This window comes from Cyprinodon variegatus, unplaced genomic scaffold (genome assembly GCF_000732505.1).
Source record: "Cyprinodon variegatus isolate N-32 unplaced genomic scaffold, C_variegatus-1.0 Scaffold192, whole genome shotgun sequence".
NCBI lineage: Eukaryota > Metazoa > Chordata > Actinopteri > Cyprinodontiformes > Cyprinodontidae > Cyprinodon > Cyprinodon variegatus.
In genome coordinates, this window is record NW_015150645.1 from 768,377 (window position 1) to 787,346 (window position 18,970).

At 39.8% G+C, this 18,970-nt stretch overlaps 3 protein-coding genes across 3 annotated transcripts in view; 2 read left to right on the forward strand and 1 right to left on the reverse strand.

Annotated features, from left to right (window-relative positions):
- The window catches only part of LOC107087713 (putative leucine-rich repeat-containing protein DDB_G0290503), an 18,747-nt gene extending 16,533 nt beyond the window's left edge, over positions 1-2,214 (forward strand). The window contains exons 37-41 of the mRNA XM_015379436.1: positions 497-556; positions 983-1,042; positions 1,138-1,284; positions 1,364-1,411; positions 1,523-2,214. Coding sequence (XP_015234922.1) covers positions 497-556; positions 983-1,042; positions 1,138-1,284; positions 1,364-1,411; positions 1,523-2,073 — 866 coding nt within the window. The 3' untranslated portion in view covers positions 2,074-2,214. The remainder of the gene's footprint in view (positions 1-496; positions 557-982; positions 1,043-1,137; positions 1,285-1,363; positions 1,412-1,522) is intronic.
- A 56-nt stretch (positions 2,215-2,270) lies between these two features.
- LOC107087709 (chromosome unknown open reading frame, human C14orf119) lies at positions 2,271-7,403 on the reverse strand. Its single transcript, XM_015379433.1, has 2 exons — positions 6,722-7,403; positions 2,271-3,442 (listed from the first exon to the last, which is right to left on the reverse strand). Exons 1-2 carry the CDS (start codon positions 7,130-7,132, stop codon positions 3,269-3,271), a joined length of 585 nt encoding a protein of 194 aa, XP_015234919.1. The 5' UTR covers positions 7,133-7,403; the 3' UTR covers positions 2,271-3,268.
- A 1,525-nt stretch (positions 7,404-8,928) lies between these two features.
- acin1 (apoptotic chromatin condensation inducer 1) overlaps positions 8,929-18,970 on the forward strand; it is a 20,989-nt gene continuing 10,947 nt past the window's right edge. Inside the window, exons 1-5 of the mRNA XM_015379437.1 lie at positions 8,929-9,098; positions 12,828-12,893; positions 13,095-13,206; positions 13,299-13,354; positions 15,011-17,758. Coding sequence (XP_015234923.1) covers positions 8,961-9,098; positions 12,828-12,893; positions 13,095-13,206; positions 13,299-13,354; positions 15,011-17,758 — 3,120 coding nt within the window. The 5' untranslated portion in view covers positions 8,929-8,960. The remainder of the gene's footprint in view (positions 9,099-12,827; positions 12,894-13,094; positions 13,207-13,298; positions 13,355-15,010; positions 17,759-18,970) is intronic.

Here is an 18,970-nt window from a genome sequence, read left to right on the forward strand (position 1 = left end):
TAATATATAGATAACTAGTGTTATGGACTAAGTTTACAGCAGGATATGTACCGAATATAATATACAGGTGGATATCACTGTAAAAAGGGTTTTTACAGCTATATACAATAGCATATATACAGTTAGGTTTTACTATAAAATGAATAAATAAAGTTTGCACAGAAGCTATCTAAATTAAAGTGCAGTGGAAGGTAATTGCGTATTACAGTTTAAGTACGTTAATGGAAATGTGTATGTAAACAATTGGTACTGTGAATAAACAGTCAGCAGTGCAAATATAAACAGTCAAAAATGCATTCGCCAAGAGTCTCATGCTCTACCGACTGAACTAGCCGAGCTTTTTCCTCCCATTCCAGAGCTCCTTACACATACGAAAATGCTTGTGATGTAAAACAATGTTCAAGGGGTATGATTACTTTTCTGAGGCACAATATATGTCATAAGAAGGTCAAAGAACATATGGCACTTGGTTCAGGCAATGCTTCTCTCTTTTCAGCCCAGGAACGACGGAAAAGGCAAGAAAAAGAGAACAACAGACTCGAAAGCACCAACAGAGGTACAAAGCTGGCAAAAAGTCCTGTAGCTTTATGTCTGTTTAGTCTCAGTAACCTTAACGAAACCTACATCTCAACATCTCTCAGTAAACCGATTGCTTCCTCTGCACTGATCTGAAAATTATTACTAGCCAGGACAGATAAAATCTTTCTTTTCAAAAAATAAATACATCTAAGGTTGAAAAAAAAATTAACATTTAACTTTGATTTTGGAGAACTAGATGCAAGTTTAAAGGGTTTAATTAGTAGTAACGATAATTGCCCTCATGTTAGCCTCGAGTCATTAAACCAACAGATGAGTTTGTCTATGTTTTGGTCCGACTTGATTTATCTTAAATAGTTTTCTTTATCTCATAGTTTCTCAATCTTCTAAGCTTTCCGTTTGCATTTCTTGTGTTGGTTGGTTGGTGTGAAATTCTATCAATCAGACTTGAAGCAACAGGTGGAAGAGCTGGAAAACTGCTGCAAAGCCAGCCCTAACTGTGAAGGTCAGAGATCATCAATGACTATCACTGTGTAGATGAAGTTCTACTGATTCGTTTAGTTGAATTGTTTTTTTTTAATTGAACGTCTCATATAACAGACCAAAATAGACAGCTGCAGCAGTGCCAGGAGGATGCAGATCTTCTCCATCAGTTCCTTCAGGAAAAGGACGCCGCCCTCAAACAGCTGCAGGATGAAATCGAGGAACTGCGCCAGGAGAAGGATCAATTGCAGGAGGACTACGACAGTACGTTTCCCTCAGAATCACAAGCTAAATATGTGCTCAGACCAGAACCATCAAGGCATGTTTTTATTTTTTTGCTCAGATGTAGTGAAGAAACTAAATAAGGTGGACGACAGGACCATCCATGGCGGTGAGTCACACTCAAGGGTTTTCACTATAAGTTTGGTGACAGATATTGCGTGCAAACTTTGTGTTCTACGTTTTTTTAAACATGTGGTGAATCAATATTTTTATTTTCCAGAGAGAGTCACCTGGGATCCAAATACGGCACATCCGAGAATAGTTCTGTCTGCCAACAACACCGAGGTATACACCACCAACAGGGTCCAGGTCCGGAACAACCCCGACAGGTTCGACGTGACACTCGGCGTCCTGGGTGCAACCGGCTACTCAAGCGGCCGCCGTTACTGGGAGGTGTATGTAGCGGAGAAGAACTGCTACCACATTGGGATGGCCAGCGATGCAGCAAGGAGGAAAGGGTCGTTAACCTTCAAGCCCTCATACGGTTACTGGACCATAGTCCTGAACAAACAGCAGGAACTCAAAGCCATTGATAGGAGATCTCACACTCTGAAGGTTAATAGGCTTCCCGTCACGCTGGGAATTCTGCTAGACTATGAGAAGGGACAGGTTTCCTTCTATGACGCTACAGCCAGATCGCATCTGTACTCGTTCACAGGTCACGATTTTACAGGCAACATCTATCCCTTTCTCAACTATTGTGTTGAAGATATTGATAATTCCAACCCAATAGTTTCACTTAATCCAGGATCAACTGACTGGATTAATTAAGCTACAAGTTCGGTTTTGTCACATTGTCTAACAAGCGTCTCCCTGGTGAACAAATGTTTTCACAGTGGAATATTCTACTGAATTAAAGGGCATTTACACATTTTGTCTTTGTGATTGTGATTATTTGTGACTTGTTTCTCCCGGCATTGTTAACATCTTTTCCAAAAAAAAAAAACAGAGTGCACCCAGTCTTATAAACTTGTTTTAATGAAACCAAACCATCCAACTTCATAAAAAACACAACATGGTTTTAATATTAACATGTTTGTCTTGAGAAATATTACAAATCTGTAGAAAAACTCACATCAAGTGATCACAAAGGATTCATCACAGTAAAGAACGGAGTTCTCTGAGTGTAAAAAACAAAATAGGGTTTGGTTTAGAAAAGCAGGGACACTCTAGTAAGCTGATGGAGAGATTTCCTTCAATAGTATCCAATGAAAATCTAATAATATCTAAACAAAGAACTCCCAAAGTTCTGGTTCTACATAGACATAAACTGAAATCACTTAAGTTTATTCACTTATTTTACTGAGCTTAATAAAAATTTGGGATATTCTCATAATTCCTTCATTCCCTGGTCCCTACTCAAAACGACAAAAAAAGCCGAAGCCCATTTTTTCTCTTTGGTGCATTGCAGCCCTTTCGGAAATAAACAGGAATTGGTCAGAGTCGGTAAGTCAGACCTCAAAGGAAAACTGGAAACATTTATCAGCCAGGAAAATCCTCACTCGTGCGGCTCCAGAGAGAGTCTAAGAATTTTTTTAAGACTTTGACCGCAATTTGAAGTGAAAAAAAACTATTCATACAAGGTTATTTATTTCAGGATCGTATCCCCTGTCCAGTTGCCTGCATGAAAAATATCTAATGAAGTTGCTCCAATCAGTTTGCATTTAATGGGAGTTTTTATTCAAAAAGAATGCGCCTCTCTCTGTCTATCCATCCATGTACTCATCCGATGGTTATCCACCATCCATCAGTTCTGTTTGCATTGACAGTTTCAAAAATCCACATTAGAAGTCTGAACAGTGTATAAACCTTTGATTTAAACTCATACTTAACTTTGCTTTTCTAAAGTTGGCTGAGAGATCTAAATAAATGAATCTGGGAAAAAAAAATGTAAACTCATAGGTGTGGGAGAACCCTAAAGAAACCCTACCACAGGCTCCCTGCAGCCTCTGATGGAGAGCTGGTATTATTCTCTCCCTGCTGTGCCTGCTACACTCCTGTAGAAGTGGGAAACAAACATGGGGTCCTTCTCTTCCAGCATGTGCAGAAAATGATTCCTCTCATCTTCCCCCCAGGACTCAAACCACTGGGTCCACAGCCGCAGCTGGCACTCGAAGATGTTGGGAAGTTTGTCTTTGACCTGTCAGAATGCAACAATTAAGTCAAAAAATGTTGTGTAATCCCAAAAGGTGTGTCTAGACCAGAGGTGTCAAGTAACGAAGCACAAATACTGTGTTAGTGTACTTAAGTACTTTTTAGGTATCTATACTTTACTTTACTTTATCCTTGTCCGGAAGTTTGGATTCTGTTCTGACGAAGTGAAACTGAACTTGTTCAGATTATATTGCACATCACTGTATACGGCACATTTGTGGTGCAACTTTAAAAAAGCCAGTTTTCATAAGTTGAAGGTGGCTTATAATGATGCACTAAGACTTTTGTTAAATAAGCCCAGATGGACCAGTGCCAGTAAATTGTTTGTATCTGTTAGTGTCAGGACTTTTATGGCTGTTTTGAGAAAGCTTATGTATAAATTTATTTGTCGTCTAAATGAGTCTAATAATAGAATTATTTTACTGATGACCAATGGCAAATATAGTGCAGTTAAATACTCATCTGTGCTTTGGAGACATTGGTATAATTACCTCCTGAAGGGTTAGGCACCTTCTCTGTTGTACTCTTATTCTTTTTTATTCTTAGTGTATCTGTTTTCTTTTAATGTATATTGGACCTTGAGTCTGTAATAATAAAATCAATTAAATCAACTCCATTACTTATTTTTCTTCTTACGTCTGACTTCTACTCATTACATTTTCACACAAGTATCTGTACTTTCTATTCCTTACATTTTTAAAACAACATTACTCGTAACTCTTGGCTTCGGTTTAATGTTTATAAATATTTATTTTACATCATGTGCTCCATCCAATGCAGATCATTGGCTCCATCCACATCTAGTGAAAACTAGTATAATTGGATGAGTCATATAACGCAAACACTCATTGGTTAGTTAAAGGAAATCATTAGAAGCAAGCAGGTGTTCTTCAAACTGCAAACGTGAATTATCTATGCCATGCTACAATGTTAGATTGAGTACAAGATGCTGAAATGTCAGAAAGGTCAGACACAGGCGAGAGCGTATCGGGAGACGGAGACCAACAAGACCTCCCTCATCCTTGGCCCTATCTCAAAGAAGTTTTAGAAATAGTCGTAAACTGAGCTTTTCGATTTATATAGTGGAATCTGGCTTTCTTTCTTTAAGGGATATTTTATACTTTAAGTAGTTTTTGGAGCTCATCCTTTTTCACTTTGACTTAAGTAAAGAGGTAAAGTTGATACTTCAACTTTAACCAGTATTTTTTAGAAAAGTCAGTATCTATACTTTCACTTAAACCTTTATAGGGCACTCAGTGAAATACTTTGAAAATCAAAATTTCACTTGAAAAAATATGTAGATATAAGTACAAATTTCTTAAATTAGGTGTATTTACCCTTAATTTTAGTTGGTAAATGAGATAGTTTGCCAATGGAGTGAGTATTTTTGCTCTTAGAATAAGATAATTGGATAACATGCACTTGATATAAGACAATGAAGTTGTGTCTTCTTATTTTAAATGTAAATTGTCTTGTTCCATTGGCAAGGTGTCTCTTTTGCCTCCTCAATCCAAGAACAAATGCACTTATTTTAAGAAAGATTAAATTTACATTTTTTCCAGTGTTCTTGCTAATAGTGTTATTGGAAACCAGGAAAAGAACCTTATTACCATTGTAACATAAAAAAAATTGATATTTTGATGGCAGAAATTAATGTAAATGTAATAACAAGAAACGCCAGTTTTCCCAAATATATTAAGAAAAATAACAAAAGCGTTTTTTTTAAGAAACTCATGAAAAACACTCTAAGAGTGAGAGAAACACATTTTTTGGTACAGCATAGCCTTATAGGCAATGGCGTAATGACACAACAATAGGCAACATTATCTGGGTGCTCCCCATGTGAAGTACAACACCCGGTTCACCTGACACCAGTTCATCTGTTATTTACTCCACCCTGTGTTTTAAACCTAGCTGGCTTGGCAGCCATTTAATTAGGTGACGTCATGGTTAGGGATTTAATCTAATCTGGATTACACATAATTCCAAGTCGTAGTGTAAAAAAAAACTCAAATACATTGTTCTTTTAAGATCTTTATTGCGGTTTGAAACATATTATATGAGTGTATTTTTTTTTACCAACTGTCTAATAAACTATACTCAGTTATAAACATAGTAATTAAAAGTACCACTGTCTGCTTTGCTATTGGTGTTGTGTTTAAACGCCTCACCATCATGTTGAAATCTGGCATGTGTTGGGGTATGAATAAGGTCCATTCAACTAAATTAGGAACAGAAGGGTGTAAGAGAAATTTTTGGCACAATTACATCTGCAAAGATACGTATGACCTAGTCCACAATTGCGCAGGGGGGCTACCGGGTGTTCATGACGGGGCCCCTAAGAGGTCAGAAGCCCCTATGCAACTGCAGTCTCCGCTTACCGATATTTACTCCCTTGCTAAGAGGCATCAAACCTAAATGTAATTGTTAACTAGGCTTATTAACTTTTAAACTTTTCAATGATTGCCCAATTTTTAACAAGCACGTCCAGGCGTGAACATATTACCCCTGTGCTATCGTGACTCAACTGGCTTCCAGTCCGTTTTAGAATTGATTTTAAACTTCTGCTGTTTGTTTTTAATGCCATTCATGGCCTGGCCCCCTCTTACTTGTCTGAGATTTTAAGTTTTTGCAATTGTGGCAGAGCTTTGAGCTCCTCAGGTCAGCTTCTGTTAGAGGTACCAAGGTCAAGACTCAAACAGTGGGGCGATCGTTCTTTTGCCATCGCTGCTCCCAGACTGTGGAACAAACTACCACCTGACATCCGCACCACTACTGACCTCAGCCTTTTTTTTTTTTTTTTAAAAAGCTAAAGACCCACTTTTTTTAAATTAGCATTTAATTCTGACTAGGGTGTTATGTGTTGTTTTATGGCTTTGTTGTAAAGTACTCAGGGTACCATTTGGCTATTGTAAAGGGCTATACAAATAAATTTGATTGATTGATTGATTGATGAGCTTTTTACCTTTTTTTTCTTGACTTAACTTTTTTTCTTCAAATTTAATTTATATTAGGTAATATATCATCCAAGGGCTCATCTAGTTGGGCAAATACCAAAATAAGATGTGCAGCCATGTAGCAGGATCTTTGCTGAATGGCTGGATATAGATCTAGTGCTTCTAGATTTCACTAAGGGACGGGGGGACTCCATTTATAAGGGGTCTACAAGTGATCAAAGAAAGTAACTTGCCCTATAAAGGGTCGAGTAACAAATGTGTGTAGTTTTGACACCACTGGTGTAGACCTGGGACAGTTATAGGATTACCTGAAGGGTACTGAGTGAGTCTAGGAGGGTGCACACTTTCCCCGGCACGGCTTTCCCGACGAGATCCTGCAGGAACCTCTCCTTCTGGGGAGCATTCCAGCCTTGGAACCAGCTCAGGACGCAGCGCTGCTCCTGGAAGGTCACATAGGAGATGGGCTCTGGTTGTCTGTCACGGCCAGAACAGGTGAGCTTCTCCAGGCTGGGAGGACTTGTTGCACCGGGAGGAACCGATGGGAGGTCAAACGGGCCCGTGGAGGACAGGCCTGCCCCGCCGATGCTCTGGATCGCTGATCCTGCTGGAATACTTGTGGGATTAAAGGGACTACTGAGGATGTTGGAGGCTGTAAGTCGTTGGCCGTCAGCGGCCTGCTGCTGGTATGGACCCTGACTGACCTGACTAAACCACGACATTTCTGAGGAGGTAATTTCAGTCAGGAAAAGTTCCCTTAACAAGTCTGAAAGGCGAGCGGCAGAAGAAAAAACACCTCCCTGCTTTGTTTACATGCAGCTTAAATAAAAGCACCGCCGGGGCGCTGATTTAAAGTGAGCATCTTTTAACAGCAGCTGTTTAATTAAGAAACGTGGCGTTCTTCAAACTTTAACTACGTCATTTTTGCTCATATTTTGAGCACAGTAACGTCTGCTTGGCAGTAATCCTGTAGCTGCAGAAAATACACAGAAAACCGGAAGCCGTCTACAAGAACAGATCCTCGGGGGGGGAAAGTTGCGCACGTTTTGCGCAAGATGTTGTTTTTAACTTTTAAAAAGATTAAAAACACGAATGAGAATGTACGATATAGAAAACATATGAATCCATGCTATTGAATTGTGTAATCTGTTATATTTATTTCATATCGATATTGTTTATAGTTGTAAGAGGTGTTGTGTCCAAAACTGTTTCCATCAAATATTCCACCGCGTTCAAGCTGTTGCGTTTTTACTCGACGTTTTACGGCCACTGGCAATAAATCGTCATGGTGCATTCAAGTACATCTTGTACAGTAAGATATATATTTTAATTTCAAATACAGTCCTATTAAAATAAATATATTAGGTTACTTAAAAACCACTCTGATACATTTTGATACATTTCTGATACATTTCCATGAATGAAATTGACTGTATGATATATAACTTATTTTTTTTATGTTATTGAATAAAAAAGAAAATGACAAAACAGTTATGAAGGATTAGGTGGTGTTTTAATGTTTCAATTTTTTCTTTTCTTGCTCAGCCCGAGAGTACTAGTCTTTTCACCTTGTAGATAATTCAAGCAATTTTGTGATTTATTGTCCTCAAATTAAGCATAAGAGCAGCAAAAAATTGGAATTATCTTGAAGTTTCAAATGTGTATATCGAACTCTGTAAGCTTTCCGTAGTGTGTACAAAAATTTAAAATGGACATTTTTGAGTTACAGTTCTCATTGAGGCTACCAGGACCATAATTCACCCCTTAAGTAGCTGCTATATACCTTTCTCCCGTTTTGGCTTTACCTGAGAATTCCTCATTGGAGAAAATACATAAAAATCATCAAATTATTTTTGATATTTTTAATCTAATAGGCAGTTTGACATTATGGAAGAGGATTAGGGCCGGTGAAAAAATGAAAAATAAGTTAACTGTTTTTTTGTTTTGTTTTTTTTTTTACTTTTAATTCAATTTAATATGGGGAAAAAGTCAGAATTCTGTCAGAAAGTCAGAAATTTTAATCTCAGAATTCTGACTTTAATCTCAGAATTCTGACTTTTTTTCTGAGAATTCTGACTTAATCTCAGAATTCTGACTTTTTTCTCACAATTCTGACTTAAATTTCAGAATTCAGATTTTTTTTCTCAGAACTGTGACTTTTTTTTCCTCAGAATTCTAACATTAAAGTCAGACTTCTGACTTTTTTCTCATTATACTGAAAAAAAAAAATAAAAATCAGTTAACTTTCTCAGGATTCTGACTTTTTTTCTCAGAATTCTAAGATTGAAGTCAGAATTCTGACTTTTTTATACTGAAATAAAATTTTAAAATCAGTTAACTTTTTTTTCAGTGGCCCTAATCCTCTTCCGTATGACCTTAATGCAACACTGAAGCCGTAAAACCTAGTGCGAAGCCGCAACTGAAAAGCGAAGGCGCGTCGTCACAGGGCAACTCGATTTGTTCCACCACCGGGAAGTGGAAGGCCGTGACGCAGGGTGGAGGAAGGCGGTGCTCGGCGTACTCGCTGGGAACTGACTAGAGGAACGGAAAATGGCGGATCTCGAAGACGTTACGCTGGACGGGAGACCGCTCCAGTCGCTCCGCGTAGCAGACCTTAAAGCGGCTCTGGAAGAGCGGGGGCTGTCGAAAAGCGGACAAAAGAATGCTCTCGTCAAAAGACTTAAAGGGGTAAGGGTTTTACCGCAGAATGCGGTTCCGCTGGAGGATCCCCAGCTAGCGTTAACGCAGAGACGGGCTGATGCTCTCCGGAGAGGGCCGATAACTGAGTGTCGTTACTGCCTAGATGAGGAGTGGAGTTTTACAAACGGACCTCAGAGGTTTATTGCGTGCTTGTTTGGTATACTTGCTCATTGCAGTTCTGTTTCTCCAGCCCCACCGGTCTCTTAGCTTGCAGCGCAGTTCAGTTAACTTCTTAGCTAGCCATAAACTGTTTGTTGTGCTGTTAGCCTGTTAGCTTCCCGTTGCTAACGCAGCGAAATGAGCGCTGGCCTGAGCCGCTGGCTCGCTGCTGTGTACACACTGCTGTCCACAGCAAAATAAACCCAGATAGTGAGCTGCGGTGGCCTCTTTTTGTCAGTCATGTTTGTTTGTGACACTTTGTTTACATTCGACAGATTCCGCCATGAAACTTGGGATCATTCTCTGTCCCGTCAAACACCGCGGTCTGTGCAAGCTGTGCCCGCTGAACTGTAGTAAATAATGTAGTACACAAATGTCAGTGCTTGAAACCTTTTGATATATATTTTTAACTTTTTATGTGAAGTCGTAAATGTCAACAGAGCTTATTGACATTTCATATGGCAAAGTATTAGGGTTCCTTTGGGACTTTATATCACTTGTTGCTACATTGTGTAAATGTTTTTGACACATTATGGTTTTATTTGAGCAATGGTAGGGAGAAAATGACGACACTTTTCATTATATTACATTTTTAATTAGTATTTAATAACTTGTGCTTACTTCTTAAATTGTGCATACATGCAGTTCATTAATCTGCTGTATGTAAAACTTAGACTTATTTAGTTTTAGTCATTTTTTTAAGTAGCTCCCAGTGTCAACTTCAATTCAGTTTATTTCTATTGCGCCAATTCACAACACATGTCATTTCAAGGCACTTTACAGTTCACCAGATCATACAGTCAAATAGATTCAAAGTTTTCTATCTAAGGAAAACCAGTGGATTGCATCAACTCATTGACTCAGATGCAATCCCTCAAACCAAGCATGCTTGAAGCGACAGTGGAGAGGAAAAACTCTCTTTTAATGGGAAGAAATCTCTGGCGTGACTTAAATTACTCTTGTTTACTTTTAATAAGCTTGCTTAATTTCTCTAAACTGTATCAATAAAGATATACAGATATCATATCACAAACTAAGAAGATGGATGAAATAATTTGCTTACATAGTGTTTTGCAAAGATTTAGGCCCCATCGCCTTTTTAAAATTTTGTCACATTATATTCTCAGAATGGAATTATATGTTTGTGGCATTTTATGTGATGTAGATATACACCACCCTTTGCATACATCTTTCAGCTGCTTACTTCGAAATGTTCATGTGTGGTGGGATCTGTTTGATGACTGTTGGTCTGGAAGCCTGACATAAAGTCCAGTGCAACCAGCTTTCTTCAGAAGTCATTAAATAAGTATTCAACCAGCTTTGAACTTCACACGGAGTGTTTTAGAAATGGCCTTCTGCTTAGACTGAGAATGCAAGGATAGTTCAATTCGGATAAAAAATTATCTAATGTTGTTGCGTAACTACTAGGGGTTTCTTCAGTGAGTTGTTGGAGATGTTGATGGAGGTATGGGAGAGGGATCTTCAGTAGCAGCCTGCCTTACTGCAGATATGGAGAAGCCTTTGACTGACACTGTTGTTGCTTAACATTCTACTGAGGAGGATGCTCACGTCTCTTCATAGCGTCCTTCATTTTATGAAAAATCCCTCTTTGTAAAATCTCTAGATTCTAAAGGGCTTCCCTGAACAAAACTGTCTTTTTTTTGTGAGCTTGTTCAGCTTCTTTAAGTCATTGGCTTTGAAGCTGTGACCCCAACAGATGCTGGGAGAAATTAACAATCACACCCACAAACATCAGGATGCATATTGTGACTGTGTTAGTGTGGGAGTAACTCTTGATAGGACAACTGCAAATCATTTGCTCGCATAAATTGCATATAAATTAATGGAAGCTTGATGAGAAAAGCCATGCCAAACTATTCTAAATGAAAGCTTAGTGATATAAAAAATAAAAATCACTACACATCCGTCTGAACGTATAATCCCCAGAGTAAAACCTGCTTGATAGTAGAACCATGGTTTCTAAAAACAGAAAGAAAGCAGAAAGAACAGCGTTCCCTGAAAAAACAAATACCTAATTGTAAGGCTAAAACTTCAGCAACACTTCAAGTACTTTGTGTTAAAGTTTTCACTTTACCAGTTTAATGATCCTCTTCATCCACCAATTTTCGCCACCTCTCTTGGATCCAAACAAAATGTAATGCACATAAAATCTAAGAAATACCATCCATCTACCAGTCTTCTCCTGCTTAATATTGTCAGGGTCGTGGTGGTGGTGGGCGAGAGGCCGGGTACAACCTGGACAGGTCACCAGTCTGTTGCAGGGCAACACGGAGACACACAACCATACACACACACACACACACACACACTCTTTTAATTTAAATTTAGAGAAGATAATTAACCTAACAGGCATGTTCTTGGACTGTGGGAGGAAAGCTGAGTTATGAGAAATACCTTTTATCTTAAAAAAAATAAAATAAAAGGGATCCATAGACACCATTAAAATAAATAAGCGATTAAATAAATTAGGGGTATCCCACAATGATCTAAGCAGTTACTAACTGAAAGTATTCCTGTTTCAGAATGGTCATGGCAGAGGGAGTGTTTGAGTTTTGATACCGGTCTGTTTTTATTAACCGGGCTCTTAGTTCCCTACCAAATGTCACCAGCCCAAAAGACGAATGCAGAGGATGAATTAGATTTTTGTAGATCTGAATCACTGTTTTCGTCAAAGCCCATTTATGTAAATCTGCAGTAAGGATTTTGTGGCGACTCTTTATTTTACTGGTCTGTTTTACAACCTGATACAACTCATCTTCATTGGAGAATCTAGTTGACGGTTTTACGACTTATTCTGCATCCATTCTGACTGAGAAATAATTAAAAAAAATCACAGCCTCACTATATGCAGTCCTGGTAGACACACTCTGAACGATATAAAAGTGTAAAAAAAAAAACAAATATGGTTCTAATAAGTACAGACTCATGCACAGATTTAATTGAATAGCCGAATTTTTCAGATTTTTTTTATTTCCAATACTAAAAGTTTTTCCTTTGCTTCATACTTATTAATTACGTGTTTATATATAATTTTTTAATACTGGTAAAATCCATTAAGAGGTGGGCTGCTTAGTGGTGCTGTGGGTAGCACTGCTGCCTTGCAGCAAGAAGGTTCCGGATTTGATTTCCAGCCGGGGTCTTTCTGCATGGGGTTTGCGTGTTCTCCCTGATCATGTGTTGGTTCTCTCTGGGTACTCCGGCTTCCTCCCACAGTCCAAAAACATGACTGGTAGGTTAATTGGCTTCTCTCCTTAGGTGTGAATGGTTGTCTGTCTCTGTGTTGCCCTGCGATGGACTGACGACCTGTCCAGGGTGTACCGCGCCTCTCGCCTCTAGACAGCTGGAGATGCCCAGCATCCCTCATGACCCCGTTCGGGATAAGCGAGACAGGAAAAGAAATGGAATGAAAAAAAAATCATAAATTGTTTTGTTGTAATTCAACACAATGTTTAAAAGTAAAATACTGTAACTTAATTCTGGGGAGTGGTACTCTCCATGTTTCTCCCTTAATAATAAATATTCTTGTCTCATTAACAGGCTCTCATGCTGGAGAATTTGCAGAAAACCTCTACTCCACATGTTGGACTGCAGCCTAACTCTCAGGTAAACCTCAAAGATGCTTTTATTTTCAATTCAAAGACTGACAGTCTTTTTAAGTACTAATGTCTGATGTATAAATAACTGAATGTGTGTTAACACAATTCTTCATAGATTTTTGGTGAAGGTACATTCAGTTGGCTCTGCAGGATTGCACCTGCTAATTTTTTTTCCTCTTTTTTTCTCTTGTAATATATCTATATTTAGATTGGTGAGGAAATGAGCCAGAACAGTTTTATCAAACAGTATCTGGCCAAGCAGCAAGAGCTCCTGAGGCAGCGTCTTGAGAGAGAGGCCCGTGAAGCATATGATACAAATGGTAAGAGCTGTAGGAAATCCCATCAGTGTTATTTGTTGTGGACTTTGTTGGATTGTTGTAAAAAAAAATTGTAATTTTCCTTTTGTAAACAGAGCAAGAGGTCCACACACAGGTTAACAACAGTACGCCATGCCCTCCTCCTGCACAGGTTTGGATGTGTTTTTTTTTTTTTTTTTGTTATGTTTGTTGTTGTTGTTAGTTCATGCATGCAGAATGTTTTAACATTTCCTTGGGATACGTCAATGGGCCATGTATAAATCTGCACCTTAAACTGTTTCCATTTTTGCCAGATTATAATCTTCAACTTTGACCTTCTTTGTGGAAAGTTGAAAAAAATATGGATGTTTTTTGGGGGGTTTTTTTGGTTTGTTTTTTCCCACTTATAAACTGAAAGTTTTGGTATTCATTTGTATTCAACAAGTATGAGTCAATGCTCTGAAGAATGTCTTTTTGCTGCTGTAACAGCGGAGAATTGTACTTCCAGATGTAGATATTTTTCCCTATTTTTCTGGTATTTGGATTATGCTAAAAGTGAGTAAGATTAAAAGAAGAGAGTCTTTGAACATCACACATTTAAAGTCTTGCTACGTATATCATAATTAGATTAAGATGTGACTATTGACTGGGTCATTCCCACACACATATGCTTTCACCAAAACCTTTTAATTGTATTTCTTGGTGTTGGTGCTTGGTGTTTCTTGGCTAAAACAACTAATCAGATTAATGGTGATTTATTGATTATTGAAATTATTGTCAACTAATTTAGTAATTGATTAATTGTCAACTGAAGTATAGTCTCTAAAATATACCTATAGCTGACAGGGCAACCCACTTAGAGCAGAAATTATACCAAGATTGTGTGGAGAACAAAATGTCTGTCAGTTTGCTCTATCTAGAGCTCCACAAGTGGGAAAGTTTTTTACCTGGTTTAATTTCATAAAAAGTCTTCTTTAAAGATTCTTTGGCTATCGATTATTAATCGATTAATCTCAGAAGAATAACCAACAGATGAAATAATTTACAAAGTAATTATTAGTAGCAGCTCTATTGTATATAAAGACTTGTTGTTCTGTTAGAATGGGAACTTTGACCCTAGTTGTGATTTCTTTTTTTTTTTTTTACAAATTTTCTTTATAGTAAGTTCTATGGACTATTTTATTAAATCTGACACGCTTTTTTTTCCTAACCTCTAAAAAAACAAAAGCGTAACATTATAGCGTGACCACACACCAGAGTCAGAGTGCTCAGATTTCTGTGCAATGTTATTTTTTTGCACACAGAATTTTGCACATCAGAAAAAGTTTGTTTTGGTGTCATCTAGCCCGGACACCTTTCTCCATAGGTTTTCTGTGATTCTGTTGTGGACTTATGGCAAACTTTTAATCGCACTTCTTTGAGCAATGTTTTGTTTTTCATAAAGGTAATTTACACATGTGGACTAAACAGACAATTTCTCTTTAGCCGACACATGCTTCAACCTTAGCTTTTGATCTCTGGAGCTCCTCCAGACATTGTATAAGTGTCTTGGCTGTGTTCCTGTTAAATGTTCTCATTGTTAAGTCTTTCAGATAGGTAGACAGGCAAGTCAATTTTAAAGGCATTCTATTTCACTGGGTATTGTGACTATAAAAACTGAATTAATTTAATAAGCAGAAAATTATGTTTACATTAGTTTGGTTATATGGTATTTTGCCTCTATAAACCAAATCGCTACCATTAATGCATTGAAGGGAATGTAAAACTTTTGTGAATCATTTTGCTAATTATGATTTTCCTAATCAATTCTTATTTTGCTACTTCTTAGGAAGTCACACCAGCAGGGCAGCACAGACCACCTGGGTCCTCAGATGGAGAGGGATTCTTTGGTTCAGTTAATTCAGGACAGGGAAACAGGAGTCAGGAGGCAGATGTGTCCAGTCCCCCTGCTTCTGGCTCTAAGGCCATGCGAGCTCCTGCCTCAGAGCAGAGGTCAGAACGAGGTTCGGCTTCCGGTGAAGTTGCAGGCGAAAGCGATGATGATGACAGTGAGGAAGATGGCGATGATGATGAAGACTGGGGAAACAGGGCTCCAAGAAGAAGCCTCAGAGAACCAGCCAGAGTACCTGCAGCACGGTCTGGTGCAGCAAGGTCTGGTCCAGCACGTTCCGGTCCGGCACGGTCTGGTGCAGCACGTCATCCACAACCTCAGCAGCAGCACATTCCTTCCCTTTTGTCACCTCAGCTCCGCCAACCAACACCACCTCCATCCCCACCTCCAGAATTATCATTTCCCTTACCTGACACCCCAAAGCAGAGCCCACCTAGTCCCCCTGTTGCCAGGCACTCGCCAAGCTCTTCCAGCTCTGGCTCCTCCAGCAGCGGCAGCCGCAGTAGCAGCCCAGAGCCACAGAGAAGTGGCCATGCTGACCGTAAGCCAGGTCCTCTTACCCTTCTGGCACGTAAAATGGAGTCTGAGGGTGCCTTTTCTGGAGGTTGGCACGGTGCTGATGGTAAAGGTGATGGGCAAGATGGCGGTTCACCCTCACTTATGGCGTTTCCTGGCAAAGGGCCACCAGATGGTCTAGGGTCTGCCAGTATAATTCCAGGCACACATTCAGCCCACATCCAAAAATCTGGGAGAGCACGCAAAACAGCTGCAGCCCAGGAAAGAGAGAGGGAAAGGATGATGGAGCTGGAAAGACAAAAGGCACTTGAGCTGGAGAGGCAAGAACAGGAGATGATTGAGCAACAGTTGGCTTTAGAGAGAGAAGAGAGAGAAAGGGTCTTGCAGCGAGAGCTTGCTCTTGAAAAAGAGAGACAGGAGCGGGAGGAGGCTTTGGCTAAAGAGAGGGAGGAGCAAGAGAGGGCGATAGAGATGGAAAGGCAGAGAGAGCTTGAAAGACGTAGAGCTTTGGAAGAACGTCTGCAGAGAGAGAGGGAAGAGAAGGAAAAACGTGAACGAGAGGAGATGGAGAAGGCCTTAGAGCTAGAAAGAGCCAAGGAGAAAGAACGGATAGAGAAAGAACGGGCTCTAGAGCAAGAGAGGTTGGAGAGAGAGCGGGTGTTGGAAGCCGAGAGAAAGGAGAAGGAAAGGCTTGAGAGAGAGAAAGCTCTTGAGCAGGAACGATTGGAAAAGGAAAGGATAGAGAGGCAGAAGGCACTGGAGCAGGAACGATTGGAAAAGGAAAGGATAGAGAGAGAGAAAGCTCTTGAGCAAGAAAGAATGGAAAAGGAACGTATTGAGAGGGAGAAAGCTCTTGAGAAGGAAAGATTAGAAAAGGAAAAGAGAGAGCGAGAGAAAGCACTGGAGCAGGAACGATTGGAAAAGGAAAGGATACAGAGAGAGAAAGCTTTTGAGCAGGAACGATTAGAAAAGGAAAGGATTGAGAGGGAGAAAGCTCTTGAGAAGGAAAGATTAGAAAAGGAAAGGATAGAGAGAGAGAAAGCCCTTGAACAGGAAAGGTTGGAAAAGGAAAGGATAGAGAGAGAGAAAGCTCTTGAACAGGAGAGATTGGAAAAGGAAAGGATAGAGAGAGAGAAAGCACTGGAGCAGGAACGATTAGAAAAGGAAAGGATAGAGAGAGAGAAAGCTCTTGAGCAGGAACGTTTGGAAAAGGAAAGGATAGAAAGGGAGAAAGCTCTTGAGCAAGAACGCTTGGAAAAGGAAAGAGTCGAGAGCGAGAAAGCTCTTGAGCAAGAACGCTTGGAAAAGGAAAGAGTCGAGAGGGAGAAAGCTCTTGAGCAAGAGAGAGAACAGGCTTTACAGAAAGAAAAAGTAGAAAAAGAGAGGGCTCTAGAGCAAGAAATGCAGGACAAGGCAATGGAACAAGAGAAAGAGAGAGGGGGTAGTGTTTCTCCTCCTAGAAGTGGCACTAAGCTGGGTGTCAGTACCCAGGCTGCCCCAGAGCAGCAAAATGTCCGTACTTCTTTGGCACAGACTGAAGCTCAACCAGCTAAGTCTATTTCCACAACTGTCTCTCCACAATCATCATTTAAGAAGTCTCGCCTTTTCAGGGACTCTCCAGTACGACCTCAGTCCGGTTCAACCTCGATTGTTATTAAGCGGCCTCGTACATTTTCTGATACCCCCCAGCCTCGAGCCCCTCTTGCCACCTTACCTACAAGCGCTGGGGAACGTCAGCCAGGACAACACTTGCCATCAACTGACCAAGAAGACGCACAAATTCATTCCAACCAAGATGTTAGCACTGCACCCGTAGCATCTACAAGGACTGGTTCTGACAGCCTGAACACCAACCCAACTCCAGCTCACTCAGATCCTAAAGAAGAAAGGCCCATGATGGCGAGAGAAGAGGCTACATTGCCAAAGACTGCAGAGCCTGTTGAGGGAGAAGATCAAAGCATAGATTCTTCAATCCCTGAAGGAAAGCAGGACAGAGAAGCAAATAAAGAAGGAAAAAAAGTACGACGGAGATCTTTATCGGATGATTCCTCTTCCTCAGATTCTGATTCCTCATCATCACGGTCATCTGGTTCATCGTCATCTTCTCAAGACCAACCAGTCTCCACCTCAAGGAGTAGACCGGTAAGCCCTCCAAATTCCAACTTTTTATCTAATTTTTAAATTTTAAATTATGTATTTGAAATTTATACTGCTCAAAATAATTAAGGGGATACTTAGAAAAATGTGTTAGATCTAAATTAAAGAAATTGAAAAAGATAAGAAATCAGGCTGGATATCAATACTGATATAGAAAGAGTAATCTGTTTTAACCTGGGGTGATTGCCTTTTATCTAACCTGATCAATGCACAGAGCATTGAAATGATGTAGAACCCTAGTCCTGTCTGCGTAAATGGCATTGCAGCAATGCATCCTACTATTGTAGAGCTATTCTAGTCCTGCTACCTTCTCTGCTCTGGTGTTCTCTCTGCCCAGCCTTTTGTTCTGCACTCCTGCTCCTCCTCTCTGAGCTCCTGAGTGCATCCTTGCCCTACCGCTGATATCTGGGTGATATGTCCCTAAAGCGGAATTACAGTTTTCTGGTCCTGGTCAGCTAATAGTACTGTGGTCCAGTTGTAGTTCCTGGGCTTTCGAATTGGGAGCACATTTGGAGGATACGGTGGACCCAGGGGCAGTAGCATTGATGGTTGGAATTTTACATTAAATACAGCAGTGTGACTAAATCTGTGAGCGTAAGGTCCACCATGTTAAGTTGAAACAGTCAAGCAGGTAGAATCTCTTCTTATTTATAGGCTGGTTAAGCATTATCACCATTTGCGCCATTGTTTGAAAGTCTAGACACTTTTCTCTACACTGTGTAATGGAGGCTTAACGGTAGCTTAAAAAATACCAAATCAATCACTGTGAAAAAATGTGTGTCTGCACCATATGTTGCATGTTTGTAGATGCTAGATGGCAAATGCTGCTGCTCCATTGGACTGGGTGATTTAGTACCACATATGGAAGTTGCTGTAATGGGATTTTTTTTTTTTGGTCAAAAAATTGGAACGTCCACATTTTGCACAAAGAAGGCAGATGGTTTGACAGGGGCGTGAAGGAAACCATCTATGTTAAGAAAGAAAAAACAACCTTAAACAGAGGGGGTGGACTCAGATTTCAGCTTTCAAAAAAACCTACAATGCAGCGATAGTTGATTCCTTCCCGTTGTCATCGCAACCCCCATTTTCATAGACAGGAACAGAAAACCTCGTCTGTTCAGCTAAGCCAACAATCCCCCCTAACAACCCCCCTTTCAGAGGCATATACAGGTATCAGGTATTGCAGGCTAACAAAAAGCCAAATGACCTCCATTCCTAACGGGG

What these genes read in the sequence shown, in the direction of transcription:
- LOC107087709 (XM_015379433.1), bottom strand. Translation starts at nt 7,132, where the DNA reads ATGTCGTGGTTTAGTCAGGTCAGTCAGGGTCCATACCAGCAGCAGGCC. An exon ending in ACTCACTCAGTACCCTTCAG is followed by an intron (nt 3,443 to 6,721) that starts GTAATCCTATAA and finishes GCATTCTGACAG; the next exon opens with GTCAAAGACAAACTTCCCAA.